The sequence below is a fragment of the Beta vulgaris genome, chromosome 1 (genome assembly GCF_026745355.1).
Source record: "Beta vulgaris subsp. vulgaris cultivar EL10 chromosome 1, EL10.2, whole genome shotgun sequence".
NCBI classification, from domain to species: domain Eukaryota; kingdom Viridiplantae; phylum Streptophyta; class Magnoliopsida; order Caryophyllales; family Amaranthaceae; genus Beta; species Beta vulgaris.
In genome coordinates, this window is record NC_079202.1 from 49389848 (window position 1) to 49402449 (window position 12602).

General features: G+C 34.6%; 1 protein-coding gene across 1 annotated transcript; it reads right to left on the reverse strand.

Annotated features, from left to right (window-relative positions):
• Positions 1-1451: 1451 nt before the first annotated feature.
• On the reverse strand, positions 1452-7765 carry LOC104891478 (GEM-like protein 1). Its single transcript, XM_010677177.4, has 4 exons — positions 7395-7765; positions 7159-7260; positions 4395-4666; positions 1452-1897 (listed from the first exon to the last, which is right to left on the reverse strand). The coding sequence occupies exons 1-4, from the start codon at positions 7654-7656 to the stop codon at positions 1718-1720; spliced, it is 816 nt and encodes a 271-aa protein (XP_010675479.1). The 5' UTR covers positions 7657-7765; the 3' UTR covers positions 1452-1717.
• Between the last annotated feature and the right edge of the window lie 4837 nt (positions 7766-12602).

The window sequence follows — 12602 nt, forward strand, 5'->3', positions numbered from 1 at the left end:
AGACTCAAACCCATGACCTCTCATTTGATATGCTGATGCACTAATCAACTATGCTACAATACTCGTGTTGGATTTTGTGAGGGAGAAAAATCATTTAAAGAAGATACTATTTATATTTGTAAAGACTCCAAATGCACGTTCTTATCAAGTAAATGAGTAATATATTAGTATATACTCGTGTTACAAGTTATATTACCTATGAAGTTTTTTGTTTACCATATATATAATAGTGATAATAAAATATCAAATCAACTATGGTGCATTATAAAAATCTCTAATGGACTCACCAAAACTTAATTTATGCTTAGCCTATTATAAAATAAAAAATTACAGTATTACCTATCTGAAGAAGAAGCTTGAAAAAAATATATTGTGGTTAATTTCAATCAATTATAGGTAGCTAGGAACGGAAATTGGACGTGTCTTTATGACTTGAAAATGATATTACAAACTTTGTCGTGTCGAATCAACTAATTTGAAGGGTTGATCCATTATATGATATGATTCGTGCACGGGTAACTATTTGTCTTAAATATATAGGCACTTATAAAATTATACAAGAGTGATCTATTTAATATAAAAAAGTTACCCTTTAGACTTCAATAACCTCTTGTCCTAAATAGGTCAGTTTTACTTATATACTAATATACAAGTGACTCATTTATGGTAAACAACTATTCTTTGTTTAAAAATGACTCGTTTTGACTTAAAAGAGCGACCCATTTTGCAAAAAAGTGAATGATATCATAATAAATTTATCATGAACCCGATAGTCAATACTAATTGAAAGTTAAGAAGCACTATTGGAAGTCGTCACGTGTCATCGAGATGTATACAATGACATGGGGGCATGTAATTCAATTAATTTCATCTAAAAATATAAACGAATTACACGCAATGACCGGAAGATTCATGGGGAGAACTAGTTATATTCTAAAACTCTAAATTAGATAGTCCTAATTTAACCCCATTCAAGAAAAAATAATCCAGTCTAAATTCAAGATACTAGATATGGATCTAGTTTAAAAATCTCACTTTGGGGTGTTTATAGAGTGGAAAAACCAATCCAATTCGACCGGTTGCTATTCTTAGCCTTGACTGACCACCTCACCAGTTGAGCTGGGTTGGATAATCCATTCTGAACTTTCATATCAGGTATCAGGATCTGATCGTATGTATGCACACGGAGCACGAGTGCACGACACAGGTTGGCGTGCGTGATGCATACAGAATCAGAAGCTTCCAGGCTAGCACATGCGCCATGAACCCGGTTGTAGATTACAAAAGTGTATCTAGCATGTAAAATCTACTCAACTGTGTTTGGAACCTCTAGAGTTTTTTTGTAGTAGTGTTTAACACGATAAGCGAATCGATTGCAAGGATCTCAAATTTTGAATATACTCAAATTTTGAATATAAATAGATGAAAAGAATCACATACATTCTCCAACAGAAGCATAACGATTATTTTTATTACAAGAATTTTCACAAAACAATACGACCAGTGAGTACTGAAACAACAGCTACTCTCATGCGAAATATAACCAGATATTCAAGCTTCTTAAATTAAATATTAGGGCAACTACAAATATTGTACAAACCCCATCAGCAATACACAATTATGAATATAATTCTTATCGTCGGATACAACAAATTTTGCACAAACCTTTATCTACAACGACATGATCTTCGCTGAACAGTCTTTAGTTTCACATTTACTAAGAGCTCTGTGCCTGTAATACTTCTTGCAGATACTTCACGGCATTGTCATAGTATACAAACCCCATGAACCAAAACTCGTGGTTGTCAACTGAGATTATCTGAATGTATTTCTCAGCAGCGTTTACTTTGCTTGTTGAAGGATTAACTGCTTTCAACTGCTCCAATGGAATAACCACCTAGTAAAGGTAGCAAGACAAATTACTGATCAGCAATTATAAAATGGAAACTCTGTCATGTAAATGCAAGTAGAGGTAAATATGCTTCGACTATAAACACCGCCAAGAAAGAAGGGGGGCATAAGAGCGGGAGAAAAATGGCGTGATGTTTCTCAGCAGCAGATAGCAAACAATCCATACAAGAGATACTTGTATTTGACTTAATTCTATAAAATACACCAATACAGACAAAGTTCATTGTAGAATTCCAAAGACGTTACATCAGATTGGTGAATGCAAATAAAATCCTTCACTCATACTTGCATTCTTACGCAAGAGCATGGGACACATCATTGCAAATATTCCTCTCATAAATTGGTGTCATCGCAGAGGCGGAAGGGAGGAAGGGATACATGTACAGTCTCAGCCTTACTCTTAGAAATGCAAAGAGGCTCTGTCAGTTGTGTTGAAATTACAAAATACTAAGGGTGCGTTCTCTTCACCTTAATAAATTAAGTTTCAGGCCCAATAAGTTCAGTTCATTTCTCATTTTAGTTTAGATAAGTTTCAATCATGCAATAAGTTTCAATCAGGTGCAATAAGTTCCAATCAGGTGTAATAAATTTCAAACAGGTCTAATTAGTTCCAATAAGGTCCAAATAATCAATGATCAATAAACATTTGTATTATTGTCCATATTTTACTATTCATATCACTATTAGCTGATTATGTTATTATTAGAATTTTAATTAAAGTACCACAATGATTATATCGTATTATACTTGTATTATTGTTAATAATTTCATGAAAGGTTTGTCTTATTGTCTACTCCCTCCGTTTCCTAAAGATCTTCCCACTTACTGTTGCTACAGATACCAAGGAAAATCAAGTTGTGTGGGGTATGGTGTAAGTAAAGTAGGAGAGAGAAAGGGGTTAAGATAAATAAACAAATAAAAAGGGGTTAAAGTAGGAGAGAGAAAGGGAGTAAAATTGAATCAATAATGTAATGGTGGACCATATGATAGTGACATGAGAGAGTAAATAGGGAAATTTGTTTTGCCAAATAAGGAATAAAGCAAAAGTGGGAAGATCTTTTGGAAACACCCTTAAACGGAAAGAGGGAAGATCTTTAGGAAACGGATGGAGTATTATTTTATTATTCATATTACTATTAGCTAATTATTAGATAGTGGTGAAAGTTGTGTATAGACAAGTATATAAATAGTTTTTTTTTTTGTTAAATAGTTTATCATAAGAGATAATTAATAATTATTATTTTTTTAAGGGCAAATTTTAATTATTATTATTTCATAATAAATTTTGAGGGGTAGTATTTACATGAGGGGTAATATTTACGTTATTACTCATCAATGTTTTTGTCCGATAAGGTCAAATAAGTTTCAATTAGGTTCAATAAGGTCTAATAAGTTTCAATCAAGTCTAATAAGTTCCAATGATGTCAATAAGTTTCAACCAGGTCCAATAAGTCACAATCAGGTCCAATAAATTTAATCGGGTCCAATCAGGTCTAATAAGTTCACTTCAGGTCAATAAGTTCAGTTTAGAGTTATTCAGGTGAAGAAAACACACCCTAAATAAAGCTATTCATAATATTAATATTTACGATAAAAATAAAGCTTGAAAACTCCTGGACAACTAGATCATTCTAACTATCCAGTATCTACTTCCTAAGATCAAACATAGAAAAACACAATTTGCATATAAACCATCTCTAGAAAAATTAATGAAAAGACCAAGACCTTTATCCAAGAACACGAAAATAACTAGGGGCACAACAAGTTTTCACAAGCACCTCTGGCAATATTCAGTTTTTCATAGACTTGGAAAATTCACAAAAAAGACCACGACTTTCATTTCATAACACAACGAGAATAATAGGAGGAGGTGAACATGGAAGATTTTTTTTTTTTTAAAAAAAGGAAGATAAATTGACAGCCAAGAAATGTACAAAAAAAAGTCTGAACTATGAACCATGCTAATAAAGATAGAATTATGCTAAGAACTGATATATAAGGGAGGGGTACAATAGGAAGCACAACTCAATTCATTTATGAAGAGGCTTGTGAAGGAAGATAGAGAGTTAATTAGAGAAAGGAGGGAATCTCAGTGTTCTCCAGAAATTAGAATGGAAAATTATGGAAACTCTTGTTAGAAGTTTTAGTTAGTCTTCCGGAGAGATTCAAGCCTCTCGAAGGCTTAATTCTATCTATATTATTGCTGTCTTCGAGTTATTAATCAACTAAACTTTATCTTCTTCCTTTAAATTCCATATTTCCTTGCTTTTGATCCTGTCAAGTTAAGTTAATTCTTAGCAGCTTAGTGATGTCGAAATTGGAATTTCAAGCATCTAAAGCACAGGAAAGAATTAAAAAATCACAACCTAACTGTATCTAACTCTCCGACATCATTAGGAAATTCTTTATTTTATTTTCAGTGCCTAAATATTTTATTCAAGAGAGAAAAATAGAATCGAAAACTCCAAGGAATGACCACAAACCTTGTAGTAGCTCCATTCAGTCTTGTCACCATTTGTGTATGACAGAGGATTGTCACTGCAGAAAGCAAGCTTTGCTGTTGATAAGTATAGAGTGCCCATGACTGGACCAGCGGATGTTGAAAGGTAGCAAGCAAACCACTTTTTAAGTTGCTCCTCTGGAAGAGTTTCAAAAGTTTGCTTGAACACCTTCTCATAACCACCTTCAGCAATAACTTTTGTTTGCTGAGCAATTCTTGCAACGGCAGCATCAGCAACATTGGGGCTAGTTTTCACTGATTCAAGGACATGCAACATAACCAAGATTAATTTCCCAAAAGAATCATCACGATAAAGATAGGTGTCTATCAATTTTGCTACCTAGTTTTTCACAATGCATCAGATTATACTAGAAGTGCTTGCTTGCAAGTACTAAGACAGGTGTGTCTCCAAGTAAAAGGCTTGGCCGTTTTCCGAACTCTTTGGGGGCGTTTAAATTGTAATGTCCTAGTGCCCACACCCATACTACAATGTCAAGTGCCTGATGTGGGTAACACTGCTACTTAATATGCTGAATCCCCTGCGGACTACGATCTCAAAAAAGGGAATTGGTGCATGCAAGTGGTATAGTTTTGGCAATATTTCACAAAATTAGATAGGGAATTCTGTTCCCATACCCATTCTTGCACCGCAAATTAGGTTACTCTACTGGGTACTGAAGTAAAATTGATGAATTCAACTAACCATATTTACTTTAACTCTTTCTTGAATCTATTCTTCATTCCATTTTATTAAAACTTTTCTTCTTTAGAAATTTTAAATTAGCTGCAATATCACTTTATCTAGTAAGGGGTTCTCTCTCTCTTCATCACATAGGTCCATATTTCTCTTTCTCTCTCTCCAACTTCCTCCCATATTGCAACTAATACGAAACATAATATAATACTCTCTTTGTTCCTTTTCGTTGTTCCTACTTTGACTTGGTAGTCAAATTTGACCTTTAATATCTTAGAAATAACCATATTTGTATCATAAAATGATTTTTGACTGATTTGTTCAAAAGTAAGTTTTAATAATTTATACTAACATACACTAAGAAAAGTTAAGGTCAAAGTTCATTCTTGGCAATTGAGAAAGACAAAGTAAGAACAACAAAAGGAGTATCTTGCCCACCTAATACAACCCTCCTGAATCTTTGTACCTAAAGCAAGAAGGTAATGTATATGAAGATAGAGGCAGTACCCTAAATGAACAAATGTGTTTCTTTACAGCTCATTTCAGTTTCAGATTTCGTCCATTAATGTTAGCTTCCAAAAGCAAGCGTTAATCTTCCCTCATACTGTTTTGCAATCAGTTACCGTCATCTATGTAGTTAAAAAAAATGTTGATAAAATCATGCTCTCCTAGCTCAAAAACAGAATACAGGAGTGGAAGACACTCTATGGTCTACAATATTCCTCACAATAAATACGATAAAATGGTACTCTATGTTTGACACTATTGCGAAGAACTAGTTTGTTAACTATGGCCATGTTTGGTAAATGACTTTTTCATTGGCTTTTGGCTTTTCCATTTGATCAAACATAAAAAAAAAAGTGTTTGGTTATTGGCGTTTTGGTTGGCTGAAAAGCTGGCTTTTAAGCCAAAATGAAAAGGTTATTTGGAGCAGCTTTTTGGATTGGCTTTTCGCTTATTGGCCCACAAACTCTCTCAACAATCAACAACCACAATTAATTTTGCCAAACACTTTTGCAAACAGCTAGCTTAAAAAGCCAATACATACAGCCAATGCTTCCAGCCAGTCAAACAAGCTAACTAAACAAGCCAACAGCCGATTGCCAACAACCCCATATGTCTTCTTCATTGTCATATACATCAAAACCCAACTGCAATGGGATGTTCCTAGTCATTCCACTTCTCTCTATACATTTGATGCACTACTCTACTAAAACTTAAACTCATGAGCTAGGATGCACATAGACCAATACACGTACAAATTCGGATTTGGGTGCGGGGGAGGAAAATGGCAAGATTTTGAAATTTTAGGAATGGATACGCGTACTCATATAGGATACGTATCGTATCGGATACAGATGTTATTTAGAAGAAGTACCCGTGCTACATAGCTCATCGGTACTTCACTAGATTCCTCAATAGTGTAAAAGTCAAAGTCGAGCAAATTCTTTAAAAGAGAGAAAGTACGATAAATGTCCAAACAATGAACTAGATGCCAAAAAAATGAACACAATATTTGACTCTCGCAGATAATATTCCTCCAAAGTATCATACTCATAAACATAATATCAATATCAATATCAATATCAATATCAATTCTGATACTAACACCTAAATTCAAGGCTGAACCCTCCATCCAGAATTTGTAACCATATTGAGTTATTGACAATGTAATTTAAATTAGTAAAAGTGTAAAACATTCACAACCAAAAACAATGTAGATCTTAAAAAATTGCAGAATATCTTATGAGGCGGACTTACAATAATAAATCATGAGGTAATCATTTTATTCTAAGAGATGATTATCTACTACTCCCTCCGTCCCATACTTGATAATACAGCGCCCTGTATTCCATTTTGGTTGTCCTGAAATGTTGTTCTTTAGGGCGGAGGGAGTATTCGCAAAGATCTTGTGTCTTAGGATAAAAATAAGTTATTGTAAGTCCGCGTCACCTACAAATTTGAATATACTTAATAGGCGAGGGCCGAAAATCAAGATTCTATAAAAATGAATGCAGAGCAATCGTAAAAAATAGGAGGAAGAATGAATTACAATGTTGCCACATATTGCCAGCAAGATCCTGCGCCTTATTAGAAGCTTCAGCAGCTCTCTTCCCCCATTTTCCAAGCACATCTTTAACTGTATCCACAGTTTCTACCCACCCAAAAAACAATCAAATCAAATCATATCAAATAACAACTAAAATCATAAAAAGAAAAACTAAAATTAAAATCATCAGAATTATAAGATAGTATATAAAAAAAAAGTGTACTAAGATAAATTCATACTTTTGGTGGATGACGTGGGAGCAGGAGCGGCTGACACGTAAGGGTTGGATTCAGAAGGCATGGTTGTGGCGGTAGATGGAGCAGAGAGAAGGGGGTCTGGTGGTGGAATGACGTCATTCGGGTCTAGCTTCGGGTATGGAGCATAGTCTTTTGAGTGAGGTTCGGACGATGATTTTGGGGTTGGGTCTGGATCTGGAGATGGGTTATCGGGTTTGACAGGCTTGGATTCATCGACGGTTGGGTTGGGAGGTTGTTGATCCATGGTGGTTGATTTGTGTTTCAACAGAGAAGGTTTCGATCGAGAGAGAGAGGAATTCGAGGTATGGTATGGAATTAGAGTAATTTATTAGTTCAATGTGATATGGTCATATAAACTCATATTATACTAACATATGACGGTGAGATTTGAGAAAAAAGAGTCAAATCATTCACGAAACCACATGAATGAAAAGATGAAATACTTGGTTTTTTTTTTAATTACAATATTTTGACTTTTCTGCGATTTATAGTTTACATTTTAATTGTGTGTATGATAATTTATATTTTATACACAAGGATAAACATAATCGTATACTTATATGATATTTGATTTGATTTGTTTTAATGTGTAGTTTTTAAATATCTCATTTGTATAATTTTTACAAATACATAACGTAAATTACTAGTAATCAAAATTAGTGAAAGTATTGGGTCAGACCGTCTGACCAAATACTTACTGTCAGACGGGCTGACACAGTGACCCAAATGAAAAAAAACAAACCCCTTTTTTCAAATGTAAAAAGCTCCTACTCGATATTGAACTTATATTCTCCATATCTTTCCTTCAGGAAATATATATCATTGACTACACAACCTAAATTTCTAATGTTACTCCACACAATCAGTTACCACTCACGAGACAGAAAAGCTCCTACTCTTACTGGGGAGCAGTTTGATGGAAATATTGTGAAGATTCAGAATAAGGTAAAACTTAACAGGCCAAAAGTCCTACTGGAATTAATTCCTCGATACTAAGATGACGAAAGTAAAAATCAAAATCTTTCTTCTATCATAATCCAGAAAGACATTTCTGAACAGAACATCATTTGTTCAGAAGGTTTAATAATCTGATCAGAGGCCTCAAATAAAGATGATGGTATCTTATCGCAGTTCGAACATCCCAACATAGGAAGAAAAAGGAAGAGATGAGATCAACAAACAACAAAGAGTGCAGAGGAGAAAGAAAGAACGAAGATCCCTCTTGTGAAGAGGAAGGGGGAAGATCGCATGAAATTACTTGAGATTTCCACCATTCACAACAAATCGAGGTTTTTCTTCATGAAATTCTTAATTTCAGTCTTCATTCTTTTCCTATTTTCCATTTTCAATTGGTTTTTTTTGTTTCAGTTGGTTATTGTTTTGTTTCAGTTCGTTATTGTTTTGTTTCAGTTGGACTTTGTTTTGTTTCAGTTCGTTATTGTTTTTGTTTTAGTTAGTTAGTGTTTTGTTTCAGTTGGACTTTGTTTTTGTTTCAGTTGGACTTTGTTTTGTTTCAGTTGGACTTTGTTTCGTAATATGTATACCAACTGAAACAAATAATGGACTAACTGAAACAAAGAATGGACCAAATGAAACAAAACAAAGTCCAACTGAAAGAAATAATGGGCCAACTGAAAGAAAGAATGGACTAACTGAAAAAAAAAATTAAGACTAACTGAAAAAAAATGAAGACTACCTGAAAAAAAAAATGAAGACTACCTGAAACTCAAGTGAAGTCGTCCGACGAGAATATTGTGTCGGATGAGTCCGACACAATACGAACTCTTAAAATTATATTTTGATAAGTGCGAAAATACATATGTTCTAATCAGAAAAGAGTGGAGGAAGTATGTGGTTTACTAAGATGAAATATAATGGCATGGTGTTACTATTGTGTTCCATAAAACTTGAAGGCAACACCTCTTCAGATTTCACAGCTTTGCTTAGTATCTTGTGAGAGCACAAAACCTATTAAACTCTTATAAGTAGCTTTTGAGTTGGAATGCATTAGATGCTAATTAGTAAGAACTGGTCAATTATCAATATCAAATTATATATTTTCTCCGTATGTTTTACATTTTACACTTTTGAAAAATACAGTTACCTAGGCAAAAATTTAATTGATGATTAAGCAAAAGTAAGAGTGAGGAATTAAAGGGAGTGTGGACCATTGCACATGAGATTGAAGGGAAGGGAGGAGAGAAAAAAGAGGGACCACATCTCCATTTCCCTCCTGATTTCCCACACCCAAGTAGAGGAATCAAGGAAAGGGAATTTTTTTGCCACCAAAGTCAATTTCCTCTCGAAGGCTTAATACTATCTATATTATTGCTGAAATAGGAGAAACTTAGAAGTCACACAACCAACACTCACCCAAAACTAACAGATTCACAAGCCTCAAAGAATGAAGTGGGTGTTTCAACACATATTACTAGCATTCAGGACACAACCACCAAAATTTGTTGACATGCATAATGTTGTTTACATAGATGAAAAGTGATTTATTTGAGTCCATACATGAGGAGATTCTACTTGCTTCCTGTTGAAGATAACCTTTATAATTGTTGTCAATCTAAGAGGTATAAGATTAAAGTTATGTTCATGCGTGCAACATCTAAACCTATTAAGGATATGGAATATGAACCATGATGAAAAATTTGGTATCCATCATTTTGTTGAGTATGGGAGGGCCAAGTATTCAACTAAGAACATAAGAGCATAAACTTGGTTGACAAAGGTAATTAAAAGTGTGAACCTAGCAGTTATGAGGGACATGATAATCAACAATATCATCCCTACCATCATGAAGAATTGGCCAGAGCGAGGGTGTGTCAAAAGACATTTACATATAATAAGACAATGCAAGATCTCACATTCATGCACATGACCCAACATTTAGGGCAACAACAACTCAAAATGGCTTCAATATTCAACTAATCAACCAACCACGTACCTCAGTCTGCTGACTTAAATGTGCTAGACTTAGGATTTTCAGAGCAAAATTCAAGTACTACAATATCAGTCATTTCCTAAGAATCTAGATGATTTGATTTGAAAGTGCAGGAGTGTTGTGATTTCTATGACCTAGAAGTGTTGAAGTACACTTGGTTGCAATTGCAGTATGCCATGGTAGAAATACTCAAATACAAAAGAGAGAATAATTACAAGAACCCACACCATGGCAAAAGAAAGTTAGAGAGACAAAGATTACTTCCAGACAATGTTACAGTTAAGCAATCAGTCATAATTGAGGCAGTTGCTTATCTCAATGAAAGGTTCATTAATGTAGGTGAAGTTTTTGACTACCTAGATGCACCTGAAGAGTAGTATGGGGAGAAGATGCAGGTAATTTTTTGCACAACTTTTTGTTGTTTATGAAGGAGAAATAACGGGGGTAAGTTTTTGGTATATATGGTGTAAGCAGATACAAGTATATAAGGAGACATATATACACAAGTATATAAGTATCAACACTTTTGAGTTTAGCTTATGGCCAAGATGCATCGCAACAACACTTCTATCAAACCAGAATGTATTTGGGTATAACTTTTATGTTATTTTTTTGTTGTGTAATTTGTTATGTTCAAGTACTGATTTGTATAAGCATTGTTGCAACAATTATGGTTGAAAAGAATTATGCTTTATGTTCAATTTATCATGTCAACAAGTTATTGGCAATTGTGTTTATTTAAATCCATCAGGGAAAATTGCATAACTCATTGAGGAAGTAATGGTGATTTAAATCCTCAACGTAATGGTTTAACACCAATAAGGAGCAAAGTATCCATTACTCTTCAAGCCACAAGCATGAGTACCTTCATCATGTGGATTTTATGTGAACATAAAAAAGGGACTCAAATAACTCAGCAAAAAGGGACTCAAATAACTCAGCAAAATTGCCCACACGCTTAGGTTTCATTAAGCTTTTGTGACATCATTTGCCATATACCTTACCATACAAACCAGGAACAACCAATTTAACCAATGGGTTTCATCATCCAACCTCCAATTTAGATCAACAACAAACCAAATAAATTCAACCAATGGAATATATCATCCAACCTCCAATTCAAATAAACAGCAAACCAAATAAATTCAACCAATGAAATTCATCATCCAACCTCCAATTCAAATCATCAGCCAACCAAATAAATTAAACCAATGTAATTCATCATCCAACATCCAATACAAATTAATGAGGCAACCAATAATTCGACCAATAATATAATAATGAGGCAACCAAATGAATAATGTTACTAGCAAACCAGTGAAATCATAAGCCAACAAGTCATCGGCAAACCACCAAGTAATAATGTTACTAGGGGGACTCATATGGTTCATGGATAAGGGGGAATCATAAGCAAAGGCATAAACATAGACATAAATATTTAACTCAAATTAAACTGAGTTAGGATAATAGAACCTCAAGGACTCGTATTTTTGGCTTTATGCTGTAGTAGGAAGCAATGGAAATTTGGGTCTAATTTAGAGCTAGTACAGAGGCTCATAGGGACATTAAGCTCATTATCATCAGCTTCAAATGAAGTCATAATGTCTTCAACCACCTCAAATATATACTTGAAACCCCGTCATTCTCCAGATACATTACATATGTGTTGCCCTCATCATCATACACATAGAAATTAGTAGCACAACATGCCCTACAACTACACTTCCCCTTCCCCTGCACCTCTACATCAGCCCCCTTCACCTTTTTCTCCTTCCTCTTCACCTCTTTCTCCTTTCCTTTCACCTCTTTATCCTTACCTTTTTTTTTTGGAGGAACCCTTACGAACGGAAGTTAGAGAGATGATAATATTTAAGAACCCTTAATGTGCAAACGATCTCATGGGTTGTCCTCAAAACAGTCTTACCCTTATCATTTTTTTCCCTCACCCAATTCCTCACCTTCCTCCTCATCAATCACAACCTTAACCTTACATGATCTAGCCCTAAACCTCCTTACTATTAATTGGTTGGTGGCCCAATTCAATATCTTGGCTTTAGGGGGACTCACAGGTTATGGAAGGGATGATGAGGGAAGGAACTCCCTTGAAATACCGATCGACTTGTAAAAAACGTCAACAACAACACCCAAAGCCTTCAAAGCAAATTTTGCGCATCACCGTTGCCGTAAGTTTTCTGGGCCAAGGAGAGTTGGCTTTGAAATCATGTAGCACATGCTTGATG

Excerpts from the sequence above, each read along its gene's own strand:
- LOC104891478 (XM_010677177.4), bottom strand. The coding sequence starts at position 7,656 with ATGGATCAACAACCTCCCAACCCAACCGTCGATGAATCCAAGCCTGTC. Across the intron at positions 7,261-7,394 it reads TCCCACGTCATCCACCAAAA|AAACTGTGGATACAGTTAAA; the intron begins GTATGAATTTAT and ends TTGGGTGGGTAG. Across the intron at positions 4,667-7,158 it reads TGGCAATATGTGGCAACATT|TGAAAACTAGCCCCAATGTT; the intron begins GTAATTCATTCT and ends TCCTTGAATCAG.